The sequence below is a fragment of the Dermochelys coriacea genome, chromosome 3 (assembly GCF_009764565.3).
Source record: "Dermochelys coriacea isolate rDerCor1 chromosome 3, rDerCor1.pri.v4, whole genome shotgun sequence".
Classification (NCBI taxonomy): Eukaryota; Metazoa; Chordata; order Testudines; family Dermochelyidae; genus Dermochelys; species Dermochelys coriacea.
The window spans coordinates 99855235-99874397 of NC_050070.1; the positions used below are offsets into that span (position 1 = coordinate 99855235).

At 42.8% G+C, this 19163-nt stretch overlaps 1 protein-coding gene across 2 annotated transcripts in view; it reads left to right on the top strand.

Annotated features, from left to right (window-relative positions):
- The window catches only part of LAMA2 (laminin subunit alpha 2), a 492564-nt gene that overhangs the window by 319361 nt on the left and 154040 nt on the right, over nucleotides 1–19163 (top strand). For both annotated transcript variants that reach the window (XM_038397415.2, XM_043510932.1), the window contains exons 22-24: nucleotides 2488–2624; nucleotides 11308–11544; nucleotides 13235–13378. In XM_038397415.2, coding sequence (XP_038253343.1) covers nucleotides 2488–2624; nucleotides 11308–11544; nucleotides 13235–13378 — 518 coding nt within the window. The remainder of the gene's footprint in view (nucleotides 1–2487; nucleotides 2625–11307; nucleotides 11545–13234; nucleotides 13379–19163) is intronic.

Here is a 19163-nt window from a genome sequence, read left to right on the forward strand (position 1 = left end):
ACTAAAGTCTGGAAATCCAGAGAAGAGAATTCAAGTGACAGACTCAGTCCCTCAGTGACCTCTGCATGGCTGGGCCTCTACACCAGCATGCAGTCAGCGGAGCTGTGTGGGCACAGGAGTCCATCTGCATGAAGGTCATTGCAGGTTCAAGGCAAACGTTTAATAATTTTCTGCAGCAGTTGATTTGTTTTAGAGAGATCAATTTTTACCAAACCACAGCCAACTGTTACGTCACCACGCCATGCTCATGATTTCGTTCTGATTGGAGTAGAAATATTTTGAACAATAGAAGGCTTTTTATTGGTATATTTTATCTGTTCAGTGAGCTAAATTGTGGTTGTGCCACAACCCTAAGCAAGGAGTAGTACATTGTAGTGCTGCCCTAGAAATAGACCAGGGGACAGATAGTCATGAGCTGCTTGCTCATTCCCTTTCTGCTGTAGTGGCGAGTGAGAGGGGAGTAACCGGTGCCAACCTTGTACCTGCACTATCTATATTTTTAACCATGAGGGTGAGCAACCATTGAAACAACTTACCAAAGGTGGTAGTGGATTCTCCATCACTGGCAATATTTAAATCAAGACTGGATGTTAATCTAAAAAATATACTGAAACAGGAATTAATTAGGGAAGCCCTGTGGCTTGTATCATACAGGAGGTCAGACTAGATGATATCAGTGGCTTTATAATCTATGAATCTATGGATCTGGAGCAAATTACTTCTTCCAGCATCCTGATGCAGTTGCATTGGTCAGAGCCCCCGCTCCTCACCTACCTGTGGAAGCAGCTCTCCCATCCAAGATGCTACCCATGATGTGGAGTCAAGAGTTGCCCTGTGCCAGCCTTCTTGGAAGTGTTAGATTGACCATAATCTGGCCCATTATATTTTAAGATGACTCAGTTCCAGCCAATAAAGCTAAAAGAGCTGAACCTTTAACTGATAGTTCTTCAATCATAATTAGTTGGGAATACCCAGAATCCAAACATTTGTAGATTTAATATTTTTTCCATAAATTCTGGTTTACTATGAGTAGCAACATTATCTCTGATAATTGCTCCAGTTAGAGCTATAGTGCTATTATTCTCTTCATAAAAATTCTGGATTTTATCATCTAGCTCATTGATTTATTTCTTCTGTTGCTGCACTACATTGTTCTAAACTTACAATTTTATTTGAAACGAGAGTCTAATTTTGTTTGAAGAGTTTTTTACAGACCCATTAAAAGCAGAATGTGGTGAAGAAAGGGAACTAGATTTCCATTCTACTGTTTTAACTGCTTCTGAAGCAGATGCTGTTACCCGGGGTTCTTTCAACCCAAAGCTCTTGGTAACTTTTACTCTGTGTGAGGTGGTGTCAGGAAATAAATCGGGAGACACGGCCATCCGACCGATAAATGGCTGGCACAAACAGGACAACACAAGAGTGCCTTCACTTAAAGTTAAACTTTACTTAGTCTCAAGCACTTATACACACATCTTTAACAGGTTAGTAAAACACCCCCAACCCTTGATAATTACCAAAGCTGAGTGTGGCTCTCGAGTGGCACAGCGGCAGCCTGTCTGCCACTGGGGAAAATGACGCACCCAGAGGGAGAGTCCAGTCCTGAAGAGTCCCACCACCTCAAACTTTTTCCCTGTATTTATACATTAATAATAGCATGACATTTCCCTTAAAGAAAACTTGTTAAGCAAGCAGTTCCAATGGGCAAGCAAGAAGCTCTTTCTGATTATTGATTAACTAGGTGTGGGTTTTTCCAGAGTTTGCAGCCTTGAGGCCCCAGTAGACATTCCTGGGGCACATCCTGCTCTTCTAAAATCCATGTATCAGCAACTTCAACACAATTCTTATCAGGAAGGACGCGGGGTCAAGCTGCCCTCTCTGTGGCAAAAACCCCCCTCCCCTCCTGCCTTGGTTAAACTGAGACTGCTGAATGGCCAATTTACAGCCTGCTGACTTGGCTGCTTTAGCAATAAGCCATAGTGGTTTCAGGCACTTTACTGGTTTGCCAAAGTCTCCCCGTACAATGCAACTAAAGGGGATCTCAGTGGTGAATGTGGGGTTTTTGCTATCCACATTATTAGCGCCACTTGGAGTTGCAATCAGTTCAGTGGTAGGATATTTATCCCGACTACCTCCTTTTTTTTCTTTCTGCCACCTCTTTGGAGGCAAAAGGATGAAAAAAAGGGGAGCCAGGAAGATTTGATTTTTTTTTAAATATCTCCCTCTTAAAATAGAAGTGCTTGGCTACAGTGAGCCTCTCTGCAGAAAATTCCAGCAAACAACAAGATGTGGAGAGGAACCCTTAGACTTCAACAAGAAAACAAGAGGAAGGAATAACTTTATTTCATATAGATATAGATATATGACAACAGAAAAGTGTCATGTAGTGAAAGCTCTGATGAAAATGGACTTAACCTTGCTCTCTCTATGTCAGGGAGGGAGGATGACTTTATCTCTATTTTATTTCTCTATCTCTCTCCCCTGAAGCTTGTGAGTGTTCCCATCTTGGTAATAATTGTGATCCAGTCACCGGCCGCTGTGTGTGCCCTCCCAATACCATAGGAGAGAAGTGTGATAAATGTGCACCAAATTACTGGGGTCATGACATTGTCAGCGGGTGCAAGGTGAGTGGATCTCTTATTTTCTCTCTGTGTGTTCCATGTTTTTTATGGGGTAAAGTACAGTAGTTTGAAGCTACAATACAATTTTAGGCTTGTAAAGAGCCACGTGGTTGTGTTTTGAGTTTTGGTATCAATCAGGGAAACAATATAGGTGCTGATGACCTGTATCTGAATACTGCAGACTCTCTCTCCTGGCATGCAATCTGTTATTTGCTGCATCACCAGATCTGTTTGTACCATATGTTCATCCATGGTAAAGCTGTTGGATATTGTTTGTTTATGATTTTTGTATTATAGGTATATTAACTCAACTGGGAAGATTACTGTCACAATTCAGGGCAACTGTACCTGTATTCCCCACTATGGTCCATCAAGGGCACCCACTCTTAGTCTTCTAGCACTCCAGCGATTACCTCTCTTGGGCAGAGACCCACATTTCTTTCCCTACTGATTGGCAGGCTGCCCTGCTTCCTGCCTACACTGTGAATTCATCAGCAAGGCAGACTGACTCAGGAGGCCGCTTTGCCTTCCTTCTTCAGAGACTATAAACAGCATAACTGCCGTTATGTTAAGTTAAGTTATGTTAAGTTACCGTGCAGCTCTTTCAAAGCAAGTGCATTTCTTCTTAAGATGAAAGCATTACAGAGAGAACATATTAAAAATAATAACATAATCTACACACATGCTAATAAGCTTACCAGAGATCACACCCTGACTGCAGGAAGGGCTCCGGGAGGTGAACAGTCCTTCAAACCCCACCTAGGGTTCATAATCACCTTGGCTCACCCATGAATCTGAGAGTCTCTCCTTTATACAGTCTGGGTCTTTGACTTGATAATAGTTGATTCATAGACAATAGGTTTCTCCTCAGGGTGTAGCTTCAAAAGACTGGTGTGGGGGGTATTGCATAACTGGAAGAATTAAATTTGCATACACCTTCCCTAGAGATTTCCTGGAGACAGGGCCGGCTATAGGCACCAGCAAAACAAGCAGGTGCTTGGGGCGGCACATTTTGAGGGGCAGCATTCCGCCGCCGGCCATGCCGCCCCTAGAAATGTGCCCCTTCCACCCCAGCTCGCCTCTGCTCCACCTCCGCCTGCTCCCCTGAGCGCGCTGCCACCACCGCTCCACTTCTCCTCCCTCCCAGGCTTGCCACGCACGAAACAGCTGTTTCGTGCGGCAAGCCTGGGAGGGAGGGAGGAGAAGCCGAGTGGCGGCATGCTCGGGGGAGGCGGTGATGGTGAGCTTGGGCGGGAAGCAGATCTTCTACCCGCCCCGTTACTTCCTGCGCTCCTCCCCCCCAACTCACCTCTGCTCCGCCTGCTCCCCTGAACATGCTGCCCCTCCCTCACCTGAGAGGGAGGGGGAGAAGCAGAGCGGCGGCATGTTCGGGGAGCAGGCAGAGCAGAGGTGAGCTAGGGCGGGAGGTTGTGGGGGGAGGAGCCACAGGAAGCAATGGAGGGGGAATGTTGGATGCCCGGGGAGGAGGCGGAGCTGGGGATTCAGGGAAGGGGCGGAATTGGGGCAGAGCTGGGGGCAGGAGGGCATGAAAAAAAGCAGGGACTGCAAAATATTTTTTTGCTTGGGGTGGCAAAAATCCTAGAGCAGGCCCTGCCTGGAGAACCACTTAACTTTAAAAGTTCTCATTGTTTCAAACTCTCTTTTGAAGCTCATAACACTTCCCAGGGTTTACATTAGTCAGGTCTCCTCCCTTGAGACATTGCATACACTCCCACAATAATACATAAACATTTGCATTTTTAATACAACAAACTCCTAAAATACATAACTCAATATGGTTTGTCCAGGATATTGCAGGAAATTGCCATATCTGTCACAATAACAACTTGTTTATATTAAGTACAGACATACAGTAATAAGTGATATATTGTGTCTGTGCAGAACAAATTCACTCAGGTCATGATTCTGACATCAAGGAGAATGTTCTCTTGGACTTCAGGGCAAGGAGACCTTTGACATGTATTTAGAAATCAATGGAAGAAAGAAAGGGGAAGTGGAGGAAAGAGCAATGATGGCAATTAAAAAGTGCTTTCTAAACCAGGTTGAGATGTGTAAACCTTCTTTTGAGCATCTAAATCCCACAAGAGTTTGTCACAAGAGTTAAGAAAGAGAAAGAAGGGAAGGAAAAGAGAAGAAAGGAGCGGGAATGAAAAGATGAGAGGACGTGAGACAGGCAGGGGGAGGATTTGAAAGATATAGTAATGACATGCACGGATATAAGGTGAGTATCATTCAGCCAAGGCTGAAAACTAATGACAGACCGTGAATATTATGCCAGGTTCAAATATCTACTCCTCTCTACCACTCACCTTGACAAAATGGGGTTTAATACTTCTGCAGTTATGCTAGAAGAGTGTGCTCTGTCTGAACATAGTCATATACCATTAATGACCTTCCTTAAAGGGTTGTTTCTCATCTAGTTCAAGCTGCTCACTAATTATGTAGAATCTTTTCCGAGTGTGTTTAAAGCTGCTCTTGTAAAATCTTTGCCTTTCTGCTGCAATATAGAATGTTTGGCTTGAAACCAGCCTAACAGGGGTGAAGACTCTTATCTGAGCTGTGGAATCCATTCTCTGTTTGTCTTTTATATGAGTATATTAGCATGGCAGCTGCTATGGCACTACCTAAATTAATAATGACAGGTTTCAGAGTAGCAGCCATGTTAGTCTGTATTCGCAAAAACAAAAGGAGTACTTGTGGCACCTTAGAGACTAACAAATTTATTAGAGCATAAGCTTTCGTGAGCTACAGCTCACTTCATCGGATGCATTTGGTGGAAAAAACAGAGGAGAGATTTATATACACACACACACACAGAGAACATGAAACAATGGGTTTATCATACACACTGTAAGGAGAGTGATCACTTAAGATAAGCCATCACCAGCAGCGGGGGGGGGGGAAGGAGGAAAACCTTTCATGGTGACAAGCAAGGTAGGCTAATTCCAGCAGTTAACAAGAATATCTGAGGAACAGTGGGGGGTGGGGTGGGGTGGGGGGGAGAAATAACATGGGGAAATAGTTTTACTTTGTGTAATGACTCATCCATTCCCAGTCTCTGTTCAAGCCTAAGTTAATTGTATCCAGTTTGCAAATTAATTCCAATTCAGCAGTCTCTCGTTGGAGTCTGTTTTTGAAGCTTTTTTGTTGAAGGATAGCCACTCTTAGGTCTGTGATCGAGTGACCAGAGAGATTGAAGTGTTCTCCAACTGGTTTTTGAATGTTATAATTCTTGACGTCTGATTTGTGTCCATTCATTCTTTTACGTAGAGACTGTCCAGTTTGGCCAATGTACATGGCAGAGGGGCATTGCTGGCACATGATGGCATATATCACATTGGTAGATGCGCAGGTGAACGAGCCTCTGATAGTGTGGCTGATGTGATTAGGCCCTATGATGGTATCCCCTGAATAGATATGTGGACAGAGTTGGCAACGGGCTTTGTTGCAAGGATAGGTTCCTGGGTTAGTGGTTCTGTTGTGTGGTGTGTGGTTGCTGGTGAGTATTTGCTTCAGATTGGGGGGCTGTCTGTAAGCAAGGACTGGTCTGTCTCCCAAGATCTGTGAGAGTGATGGGTCGTCCTTCAGGATAGGTTGTAGATCCTTGATGATGCGTTGGAGAGGTTTTAGTTGGGGGCTGAAGGTGATGGCTAGTGGAGTTCTGTTGTTTTCTTTGTTGGGCCTGTCCTGTAGTAGGTGACTTCTGGGTACTCTTCTGGCTCTGTCAATCTGTTTCTTCACTTCAGCAGGTGGGTATTGTAGTTGTAGGAATGCATGATAGAGATCTTGTAGGTGTTTGTCTCTGTCTGAGGGGTTGGAGCAAATGTGGTTATATCGTAGCGCTTGGCTGTAGACAATGGATCGAGTGGTATGATCTGGATGAAAGCTAGAGGCATGTAGGTAGGAATAGCGGTCAGTAGGTTTCCGATATAGGGTGGTGTTTATGTGACCATCGCTTATTCGCACCGTAGTGTCCAGGAAGTGGATCTCTTGTGTGGACTGGTCCAGGCTGAGGTTGATGGTGGGATGGAAATTGTTGAAATCATGGTGGAATTCCTCAAGAGCTTCTTTTCCATGGGTCCAGATGATGAAGATGTCATCAATGTAGCGCAAATAGAGTAAGGGAATTAGGGGACGAGAGCTGAGGAAGCGTTGTTCTAAGTCAGCCATAAAAATGTTGGCATACTGTGGGGCCATGCGGGTACCCATCGCAGTGCCGCTGATTTGAAGGTATACATTGTCACCAAATGTGAAATAGTTATGGGTGAGGACAAAGTCACAAAGTTCAGCCACCAGGTTAGCCGTGACAGTATCGGGGATACTGTTCCTGATGGCTTGTAGTCCATCTTTGTGTGGAATGTTGGTGTAGAAGGCTTCTACATCCATAGTGGCTAGGATGGTGCTTTTAGGAAGATCACCAATGGACTGCAGTTTCCTCAGGAAGTCGGTGGTGTCTCGAAGATAGCTGGGAGTGCTGGTAACGAAGGGCCTGAGGAGGGAGTCTACATAGCCAGACAATCCTGCTGTCAGGGTGCCAATGCCTGAGATGATGGGGTGTCCAGGATTTCCAGGTTTATGGATCTTGGGTAGCAGATAGAATACCCCAGGTCCTGATCAACATCCTCTACAGCAAACAGGGAAAGATTAAGAATGAGCTCTCAAAACTGGATACTCTCATAAAGAACCAACCTTCCACACAAACTTCCTCGTGGCTGGACTTTACAAAAACTAGACAAGCCATTTACAAAACACACTTTGCTTCTCTACAAAAGAAAAAGGACACTAAGCTATCTAAACTACTATATGCCACAAGGGGCCACAACAATAGTTCCCGTAACCCACCCAGCAATATTGTTAATCTATCCAACTATACTGTTAGCCCAGCAGAAGAATCTGTCCTATCTCGGGGCCTCTCCTTTTGCCCCTCCACCCCCACGAACATGATACAGTTCTGTGGTGACCTAGAATCCTATTTTCGACGTCTCATACTCAAGGAATATTTCCAACACACCTCTGACCAACATATTAACCCACAGAGACCTTCCTGCCAACACTACAAAAAGAAGGATTCTGGGTGGACTCCTCCTGAAGGTCGAAACAGCAGCCTGGATTTCTACATAGACTGCTTCCGCCGATGTGCACGAGCTGAAATTGTGGAAAAGCAGCATCGCTTACCCCATAACCTCAGCCATGCAGAACACAGTGCCATCCACAGCCTCAGAAACAACTCTGACATCATAATCAAAAAGGCTGACAAAGGAGGTGCTGTCGTCATCATGAATAGGTCGGAGTATGAACAAGAGGCACTAGGCAGCTCTCCAACACCACTTTCTACAAGCCATTACCCTCTGATCCCACTGAGAGTTACCAAAAGAAACTACAGCATTTGCTCAAGAAACTCCCTGAAAAAGCACAAGAACAAGTCCGCACAGACACATCCCTGGAGCCCCGACCTGGGGTATTCTATCTGCTACCCAAGATCCATAAAGCTGGAAATCCTGGACGCCCCATCATCTCAGGCATTGGCACCCTGACAGCAGGATTGTCTGGCTATGTAGACTCCCTCCTCAGGCCCTTCGTTACCAGCACTCCCAGCTATCTTCGAGACACCACCGACTTCCTGAGGAAACTACAGTCCATTGGTGATCTTCCTAAAAGCACCATCCTAGCCACTGTGGATGTAGAAGCCCTCTACACCAACATTCCACACAAAGATGGACTACAAGCCGTCAGGAACAGTATCCCCGATACTGTCACGGCTAACCTGGTGGCTGAACTTTGTGACTTTGTCCTCACCCATAACTATTTCACATTTGGTGACAATGTATACCTTCAAATCAGCGGCACTGCGATGGGTACCCGCATGGCCCCACAGTATGCCAACATTTTTATGGCTGACTTAGAACAACGCTTCCTCAGCTCTCGTCCCCTAATTCCCTTACTCTATTTGCGCTACATTGATGACATCTTCATCATCTGGACCCATGGAAAAGAAGCTCTTGAGGAATTCCACCATGATTTCAACAATTTCCATCCCACCATCAACCTCAGCCTGGACCAGTCCACACAAGAGATCCACTTCCTGGACACTACGGTGCTAATAAGCGATGGTCACATAAACACCACCCTATATCGGAAACCTACTGACCGCTATTCCTACCTACATGCCTCTAGCTTTCATCCAGATCATACCACTCGATCCATTGTCTACAGCCAAGCGCTACGATATAACCGCATTTGCTCCAACCCCTCAGACAGAGACAAACACCTACAAGATCTCTATCATGCATTCCTACAACTACAATACCCACCTGCTGAAGTGAAGAAACAGATTGACAAAGCCAGAAGAGTACCCAGAAGTCACCTACTACAGGACAGGCCCAACAAAGAAAACAACAGAACTCCACTAGCCATCACCTTCAGCCCCCAACTAAAACCTCTCCAACGCATCATCAAGGATCTACAACCTATCCTGAAGGACGACCCATCACTCTCACAGATCTTGGGAGACAGACCAGTCCTTGCTTACAGACAGCCCCCCAATCTGAAGCAAATACTCACCAGCAACCACACACCACACAACAGAACCACTAACCCAGGAACCTATCCTTGCAACAAAGCCCGTTGCCAACTCTGTCCACATATCTATTCAGGGGATACCATCATAGGGCCTAATCACATCAGCCACACTATCAGAGGCTCGTTCACCTGCGCATCTACCAATGTGATATATGCCATCATGTGCCAGCAATGCCCCTCTGCCATGTACATTGGCCAAACTGGACAGTCTCTACGTAAAAGAATGAATGGACACAAATCAGACGTCAAGAATTACAACATTCAAAAACCAGTTGGAGAACACTTCAATCTCTCTGGTCACTCGATCACAGACCTAAGAGTGGCTATCCTTCAACAAAAAAGCTTCAAAAACAGACTCCAACGAGAGACTGCTGAATTGGAATTAATTTGCAAACTGGATACAATTAACTTAGGCTTGAATAGAGACTGGGAATGGATGAGTCATTACACAAAGTAAAACTATTTCCCCATGGTATTTCTCCCTCCCACCCCACCCCCCACTGTTCCTCTGATATTCTTGTTAACTGCTGGAATTAGCCTACCTTGCTTGTCACCATGAAAGGTTTTCCTCCTTCCCGCCACCCCCTCCGCCCCCCCCCCCCGCTGCTGGTGATGGCTTATTTTAAGTGATCACTCTCCTTACAGTGTGTATGATAAACCCATTGTTTCATGTTCTCTGTGTGTGTGTGTATATAAATCTCTCCTCTGTTTTTTCCACCAAATGCATCCGATGAAGTGAGCTGTAGCTCACGAAAGCTTATGCTCTAATAAATTTGTTAGTCTCTAAGGTGCCACAAGTACTCCTTTTCTTTTAAATGAATAATGATATATCAGTCAATCTTCCCTTCTAGCATGTTGCAACTAATTTCTCTGAGATGAGGTGCGAATGCCTACTCCACTTGAGCTCGTACTGGAGCAGGTTTCAGAGCCTGTCATAACTCTCAGGCTGGAGGATGCGGCATAAAACTGGTTCCTTGCAAAAGAAACATTATATATGATGGTTATTTAGGTTTTTATCTTGTACCCCGAGTTATCTCTCTGTGTGGTGAACAAGTTGTTCTCTAGGATTTATCTTCCAGCATAACATATTGAGTAAGCATACTGCTTTGAAAAGGTTTTAATTCTTAGACTATACAGCAGCCTGTCAAACATTTGCTGACCATTATTGTTTCTGTTGCAGTCAGTAAAGATTGAGTGCGTGACTGTCATATAAATGACCTGTGCTGTGAGCAGGTCTTTTGAATTCAAATGGGATGCTGTAGCTAGTCATGTTAACAAGATTTTAATTTTGAGTGGAAACTAAATCTGCAAATTTTATTCTTCTCCCTGCCAGCTTTACTTCTTTAATTTTAGTGAGTGTGTGTCCATGCCAGTTACTGTGGCAACTTGTACTATTGGCACTGGAACAATGTTGCTATTGCAAGCAAAGTTTCTTGATATGAGGCTCCCATCATGCCACTGATTCAATTGAATGTTCTCTGCTAGCATTACCGAGTAGTCACAATGATACTCCTAAGGGATTGGTTCTTCTACCTTTTAGAGGCCTTCAGCTTCTCTGACTACCTGCTTCTCTAGAGGACCGTATGCAAAATCAGTTCTGTCTGCACTGCGACATGTGTTGTCCATGCACTGGAACCTAATTAATAATCATTGCACTAGTTCTGGTGGGACTCGGTGGCACGGGGATTGAGACCTATGGCAGCTGCAGTTCTGGCAGTGTTGTCTAAGCCTGCCCTGCACCAGATGTCAAGATTTGTTTGTGGGTTTAACAAAGCACATTATATTTCTCACTCTGCTACCTCAGACTCAGAGGCCACTAGACTGGTTCATTTACAATGCAAAAGCTTCAAGTGATAAATAAAATATGATGAAAATAATATTGTAAATATATGTTGTTTCACTTCTGGCTCCTCTCTTACCCTAACTAGATTGTGGCCTTCTGATACAGATGCATTGCTGTTAACTTTGGAAATACATTACTGTATACGAACTCCCAAGTAACATGTGTTCATCTATGGCTGCAAATGACAAGACTTCCTACAAGAAATGTGATTAAAATCTATTGTTGTCTCTCTCTTCTTTATAGGCCTGTGATTGCAGTGTGGTTGGATCCCTCAGTTTCCAGTGTAACTCAGATACCGGCTGCTGCTCCTGCCACCCTAAATTTGCTGGGGACAAATGCACTCAGTGCAGACCGGGATATTGGAAATACCCACAATGTATCCCCTGTGACTGCTTGCTGGCAGGGACTGATCCTCAGACTTGTGATGCAGAGACTGAAAAATGTTCATGTGTTGATGGTACAGGGAAATGTAGCTGCAAGGTAAGGAAATGAGGTATGCAAGCTGACTTAATGGTGCCATGGGAACCTGCTTCAAAGTTAGTGGGAGTTTGTACAATGCCTATCACAACAGATTGTTAGTGAGATAACTTGGGACCTACAGTAAACACAAACTCTTAGCTGCTTGTAATAGTAGCCCTTTTTTCCTGGCCAAAGGTCTTGCAACTAGAGGGAGAAACAAACACTTAACTAAATGTTACACTATGTTGCTCTTTCATCCACTAAAGCTTAATAAAGCAAGTGCCCAAATGTGGCCTCGACTCAGATTTTTTTCTTATTTTATGTTTTTCTTCCTGTCCTTACAGAACTGTTACCATGCTGGCCATATTCAGTGTACAAAATCAGCTGTCTGACTTTTTGGGTGATAGCAACATTTGGGCCATATCCCATAGTCCTTAATTAATCCTTACTGGGACATTGACTTCAATGGGAGCTTTGTTGAGTAAGGCTATAGAATTTGTCACATTAATACTCATGTATCTCATCGGAGTGACTCCATTTTAGGATCCTTCATTCTGTTTCAACATCCAGACATGCAGAGAGCTAGTAATTAAGGAAGAGGGAGCTGAAATAAGTATTATTGCTTGATAATTCTTTTATCAAATGGACATTAGTTGACACATTTTAGGTCTAAAGTATAGCTCCCAAAGGGAGAAAGGAGATTTTACAAAGCCTTATAAAGAAATGTTTTCTTTGGTTGGTTGGGTTTTAAAATTTTGATGAAAGCAGTTGTTTTTACTTACGTGATCCTGGCAATGTTGTGAATCAAAAAACAACGGCATGGAGCTCCTATAAAAGAATCAGAAACCATAACTGAATAGGAGCAAAAGCGGTGACATTGACATTTGATATTTAAGGCTGATAAGAAAAAAAAGTTAAACAAAAGATGTACATGAAATTAGATAGTCAACATTCTTTTAATTTTAATACTCTGATTTGATGTTAGTAATAGAAATAGAGATTTTTTCCTGAAATGTTTTATATTGACATTGTTCTTTAAATAAAAGTTTCAGCTCTTTAATATTGTCTGTGAGTGTTTAAAATGCCACAGAATTGGTATAAAAATCATTTCAAAAAGGCTCAGTGTAAATGATGGGTACATCCAGTGATACACAGTCTAGCGTTCTTTATTGGAAATAATAGCGTAGTGGAATTAAAGTATTGACATTACAACAGTGAATAGCTTCACATTTCATCCCTTTAAATATTGTTCAATGATGCGGAAAAACAATCAGATGAAGAGAGAGAGTGGAAATGTTTTACCGCCCTTGATAGTTCTATAAAAATAAATTCCTCAGCTAGTACGGTTAGTACGGTCCCTTAAATATTCTGACATGTCAGGATAAACTCATGGCAGACAAAAGGTTTGATTAACCCATCAATTTTGGAGGGCATAATTTCACTGATTTTATCAATAAGCTGTTAAGCACTCCATATCAAAAGTGCGATTTGTTGTCCTACAAGTACCTCTACCAACATGGAGCCAGCATCCTCTGCCCATACTTATCTAGTATGATATATGTGTGATTGGAGGCTGAAAACCGTAAGCCTTAATTTTTCCCTTAAACCTACTCTTCTCATCCAAATCCCTTTATTGTGCATGTGATGTGGGGTTGGTTTTGGTTTTTGGTGTGTCTAAATAAAGCTCTTCCCTGTGCTCTTTCTCTTGCAGGCTAACGTGGAAGGTGTCCACTGTGACAGGTGCAGGTCTGGAATGTTTGAACTCTATGCCAAAAACCCACTTGGCTGCAACAGCTGCTATTGCTTTGGTCTGACTACTCAGTGCAGTGAGGCAAAGGGACTGATCCGCATGTGGGTGAGTAGGGAACTGCTGAGCCGTGTAATGTGATAATGTTGTTTCCTGCTGGCTTCTTTTAGTCAGGCACAGAGAGGTAGCTAGGAAATGGCAAAACGTTTAAGCAATCTTTTCCCCTGCGTACTTTGAGAAGTAGAGAGAGGAGCATGTTCCATTAGACAATCAGGGTCAAGGCATTAAAAAAATTGTTTGATAGTGTAATAGATGTCAAGCCAAAGTAAAGCTATTAAAACCCAGTAAAAAGCAGTGTATTCAAGTGTGGGAAAATTGTACGGTGAAGATCCAGCACACTAGAGCACTGATACAGCGATGAGAATCAGAACTTGTTGCACAGTTTCCCTAACCATATTCCAGGGTCATTATTGCTTGTTGTTAAATATGTCGATTTGATTTGATTTGATTAACTCCTCATTTTTCCCCTTATAATTTTTTTTAAAGTCGTGCTTGTGACAGATGCTTATCTATTTAAATCCTGGGTTGGTGGGTGGAGCCCAATTGAACAACAAAAGACCTGTCACCTCAGAAGAGAGGTACCACAGATCCCATGCTGGATTGACAGTCCTCGTGACTGAAGTCCTCTGTTTATCTCTAGCACTTTTTCTTCCTCCTGGTAGATGGAGAGGGATTCCAGATGAGCTGTATTGGTGCAACTTTATCAATCCGACGTGGGTTGGGTCGAGAGGAAGGTGATAAAACCAGTCATGCCACAGAGCTAATGAAAGCATCAATCCTTTTGCAAACTCTGTTTTGGTCTTTACATGAGGGAATAAAGCTGAAGCATTATTTAAAGCTGGATTTTTTTTATTCTCCTCTTTTTATTCGCTCCTCTTTGAATTCTGAGCTTTAAACAAGACTTTGCAGATTCACATTGTAGGCTACCTGGGCCTTTATAGTTTTGAATACTCCAGTCTATCTCAAAACAGAGTCAGTGCCATTTGAAAAGCCATAAATTCACAAACTTCATGTGGCTGATGAAAATCTTTAATGCAGTTCACATATGTTAACCATTTTCTTGCTGGCTGATGTACTTGGTGAATAGTAGCAAAACCCACTCCAGGAACATGACTTTGAAGTTGGCAGCTGGAAGGAATACTTCCAAGTCCTGTCACTGAACAACAGCTGCTGAGAATATAATCAGCACAATAATTGAATACCGTGCTGGGTCTCTCCTCTTCCTCAGTAACCAAATGGCATTTTGTGAAACCCAAATGTGATTTCTTCATTAGCTTAATTGTTGTTTCTGACTCCTTAGCATTATGGTGTCTGCATTTCTGATTTTTTATTTTATTGTTCTCTGTGTTTGTCCAGCTTGCTGCATGCTTTCTATGAACAATCTTGGTAATTCTGGGCAGAAGTTATTCCAGTTTTCTTTTGACCACAGCAATGATTTGGCTGGCATATTATTGGTTTTCTTTCAGTGAGGTTGCTAACATCTAAATAGTTGTGGAATACCATTACATTATCCAATCAGTGTGACTTTTGGGCTCACACAGTTTAGTATATTTGAGAACACAGTAATTTGTTTGAATTTTAAATGAAAAAGATGCAAGTGGGGCTGGGCAGTACAATGGGTTCATGCACTTGCCTGAGTCTCAAAATAGATTAGAACTGGAAAAGGAGATATTTTATTGTGGTACAGGATCACATAAACAACTAATCTGTCTACATCTCAAAAAAACTTCCTCATTCCCACGGCCTATCCCCACCCCAAACCCGATGAAGAATGCTCAGTACAGCCTTAGGCTGCTAACAGTAAATACATATTCTCACACTGGCCACCAGGTTTCACCAATCATAACAAAAATACCTAAAACATTACACTCCTTCCCCTCTAAATCATTCCTAATAATAAACATAAAACATTAACATTGCAACAACAAAACAAAACGTCCTGACTAATTGGCTGGGTACACTACCTCAAACCTCAGACAAATGCAAGGAATTTTCTGCCATCTCTAGGATAATTGACTTATCTTTGGGCTCCCCAAGACCTCTTCCACTTGGTTCCCCAAGAATGCAGTCTCACTCCAGTCTCGTTACTCAGGTTCTTTTGTTTGGCATATAGGAAAGCTACAGTGAGTGGATCAGATTCAAATGTGGGTGGGTGTAGGTCATACCTCACAAACTTCTTACTTTGTATACATTTACACATGACATTGCATTTACTATGCATTGCATCCCCCACACGTTTTGGGATTGGCTTTGTCACTTTGTAGGAACCAATCCCTGTACAGCATGCTCTGTCCACACACTGTCCATGCACAATTTATTCCTTACCTCATCTTATATTTCAGGAATATCTTATGTATCGTTATCTTGACCACTGTAAATGGTTCCCTGGGTGTTCTCCCTTATCTTAGTTAGTATAGACATTTTGTTTCCAGCCTGCTGATCCATTTCCCTCCTTAATCCTGTCTCCCAAGAAATGAGGCCTCACCCATGTCCATTACTCATGTCAAGCCTACACCTTACTACTACAAGTCCAGTCTATCTCTAGGTTTGGGAGATTTTCTGGAACTGTACAATGGAAACACCTGCAATCCTTGATCAGTAGCAGGTGCAGAAGGACTTTCTGATAATACAACCATCTCTTCAGGCTTAACGTCCAAGTCTCACTATTTCTGAAAGTAACAATTGGGTAGTCTAATGACTCTGCAACACCTGTTACGTCAATATCCAAATGAGAATTGTCTACTGGTGACTTCTCGTGGTACTGCAGATGAACATGACTGTGATATCTATAAATGTGCCTCCCATCTGATAACTCAGTTACCCAACAAAGTGGTTTTGCATGTGCTATGATGCGAACAGTTAACCAGTTCGTGCCGTAAGAGCATATACTGCATTATGTGCACCTTCTTGGTGATGCTCAGACATCATAGTATAACTTTTGTGCTGTGTGCTTTTCCTTCAACTTAGCAGCTTTAACAGAGTGTAGAGAGTCGAAATGAGTTCTTAGTTTCCTTCCCATTAAGAGTTTCTGCAGGTGACTTTCCTGTTGTGGCTAGTGGCATCATGCAATACTGGAAAAGAAGCCTGGTAATTTTGGCTTCTGTGCCATCTTCTCCATTCCCTCTTTTATGATTTGGACAGCCCACTGTACTAGGCCCTTGAGGAAGAGTGGTTTGGTGCAGTCCTACTGTATTTGATGCTGGGTTTTTTTCCAATAAATTCCTGAAATACAGCACCAGTAAGCTGGGGACCATTGTCACTCATCACTGTCTCAAGAAATCCAAAAGTGGAAAATGTAAGTTCAAGTTTATCAAGTGTAGCCTCAGCTGTGGAGGAGGGCATTACGTATGCCTTAGTCCATTTTGAATGAACATAAATTATTATTAAAAACATTTTCCCCATAAATGGACCTGCATGGTCTACATGAAGCTTCGCCTAGGGTGCATGAGTGCAAAGGAACTTTCAGTGGAGTATGGCGGCTAGATTGTGCAACAGTGTGTGGTTTGCAAACAGTCTCGATTTTCTAATCCATTCCCGGGCACCATACACAACTGAATGTGACCCGCTTTGTGTGAACAATGCCAGGATGTGCTTCATGTAACAACTTCAATACCACTGGTTTTCTTACTGGAGGTCTGATCACTCAGGACTCTAATAATAAGCACCCAATCTGGACACGTAAAGAATCCTTTAGGAAGTAATAATGTTGGAGCTCTGTGCTTACTCTCTCTGTCCAGCCAGTTGTAACCATTCTCTGCACTCACAACAATAATGGGTCTTGCTCTATCTCTCTTTTTATCTGTGTTGCCTCAATTAGAGAAGATGAAGGATAGTTCCTATAGGTTGAGGTACTCTGGGCGGGCTATCTGGTAAAGGAAGTCTACTCAGAGCATCTCAATGCTTTTCTAGGTTTATAATCAAACTCATAGTCATAAGCTGATAAAGTGAGAGCCCATCTCTGAATACTGGCAGATGCCATAGGGAGGACAGGTTTGTGCTCACTAAACAGATCTTTCAGAGGGTTATGGTCTGTGCATAACAAAATGCCTGCCACATAGGTAAGAGTGAAACTTCTTTACCCCCAAAGACTATTGCTAGCCCTTCTCATTCTGGTTTGGAGGAAAAAAAATTCTTTTGGAGCTAGTGACCTTGATGCATTATTGATTGGATGCTCAGACCCATCAGACATTCAGTGGGCTAGTGCCACTCCCATCCCATATGATGAGGCATCACAAGACAAGACTAGCTTTTTCTGGATTTCATAATGAACTAAAAAGTTTGACTGTAGCAATTCCTTTGCTTCTGCAAAAACTATTTCTTGTTTTTGACTTCACTAGAATTTTATCCCTTTCTGTAATAGTACAGTTGCCATTTGGGTAAAAATTTGCTATAATAATTTAGCACGACTAGAAAGGACACGGACTTTGGTGGTGGTGCCTCAGTTTTGGTGGTGGTGCCTTCTCCTCTACAGAATGTAAACCAGTTGCATCAGTTTTGTTTCCAGGTATGTTACTCCAGCAGACTGAAAAATACACTTCTCCCTCTTAAGATGCATACTGTTTCAGCCAATTATTGTAGGACCTGGTCCAAATTTTGCAAGTGTTCTGACTCAGATTCCCCTGTAATCAGGATATCGTCAAGGTGGACTCAGACATGTGCATGCCTTTGAATAAATTGTCCATTACCCTTTGATAAATTCTTGGCTCTGCTTACTCTCTGAATGGGAGGCAGTTGTAATGGAACAACACTTTAGGAGTATTGATCATTACATAGCTGTTACAACCATCGTCCAGAGGAATTTGGAGGTTTGCATTACTTAAATCAGTTTTTGTGAAAGGTTTTCCCACAGATAAGGTAGCATATAGCTCTTCAATCCTGAGGAGTGGATACCTATCTAACTTGGCCACACGGTTGTAGTCCTAGCATAGCCTCACTCCACCAACTGATTTCAACACTGGGATAATAGGAGCAGCCTAGACTGAGAATTGGACAGGCTCAATAATACCAGCTAGCTGTAATTGGTCCAGTTCTTGGTCTACCTCATTGTTCTTGGCATAGGGTACTTGCCTTGGCTTAAAGAAACATGGTTTAGCATCTGGATCCATGTAAATTCTGCCAGTGACCCCTTTCAAAGTACCAAGAACCTCCTTGAACAGCTCTGAGTGTTTTTTCAAAAAGTGCTTCTACATGTAGCATATAGAGATGGCTGATAACTGCCCAGTTACATTTTAATAGCTTTAACCAGTCTTGCCCAAGGAGGCTGGGACCTTCTCCCTTTACTACTACTAAAGGTAAGCATAGCTTTTGATCCTGGTATCCCACCTCCACATTGACTTTACCTCTCACTGGAACTTGTTCTTCTGTATATATACATAACACCACCTTTGCTATTCCCAGCTGTAGTGTATTGTTCCTTGGCCACAACTGGTGATATGTAACTTCACTGATTATAGATAGAGAAGCTCCTGTATCAGTCTCCATGGTTATTCTTTGTCCATCAATTGTAACATCCACTCGCAATGCCATCTCCTTTTGGCTTTTGTTGGTAACATTAAACATCATATACATCAAGTCCTCAGTTCCTTTTCCTTCTCTGCAATATGACGAGCCTCTTTCTTGTGACCCACATTTTCCCTTCCATATGTCCATTTTGCACAGCATGCCTCTGTAAGATGACTTCGCTTCTGGCAAATCCAGCACTCTGTAGCCTTATATGGGGAGGGGTATTTGGTCATGTTTCTCCTCACCTCTAAAGCAATGTTGTGTGTTCATAAGGAGGTACCTCTGTTTACTTAAAGATTCATTTATTTTGTGTGAAATGCTGGACAATTTG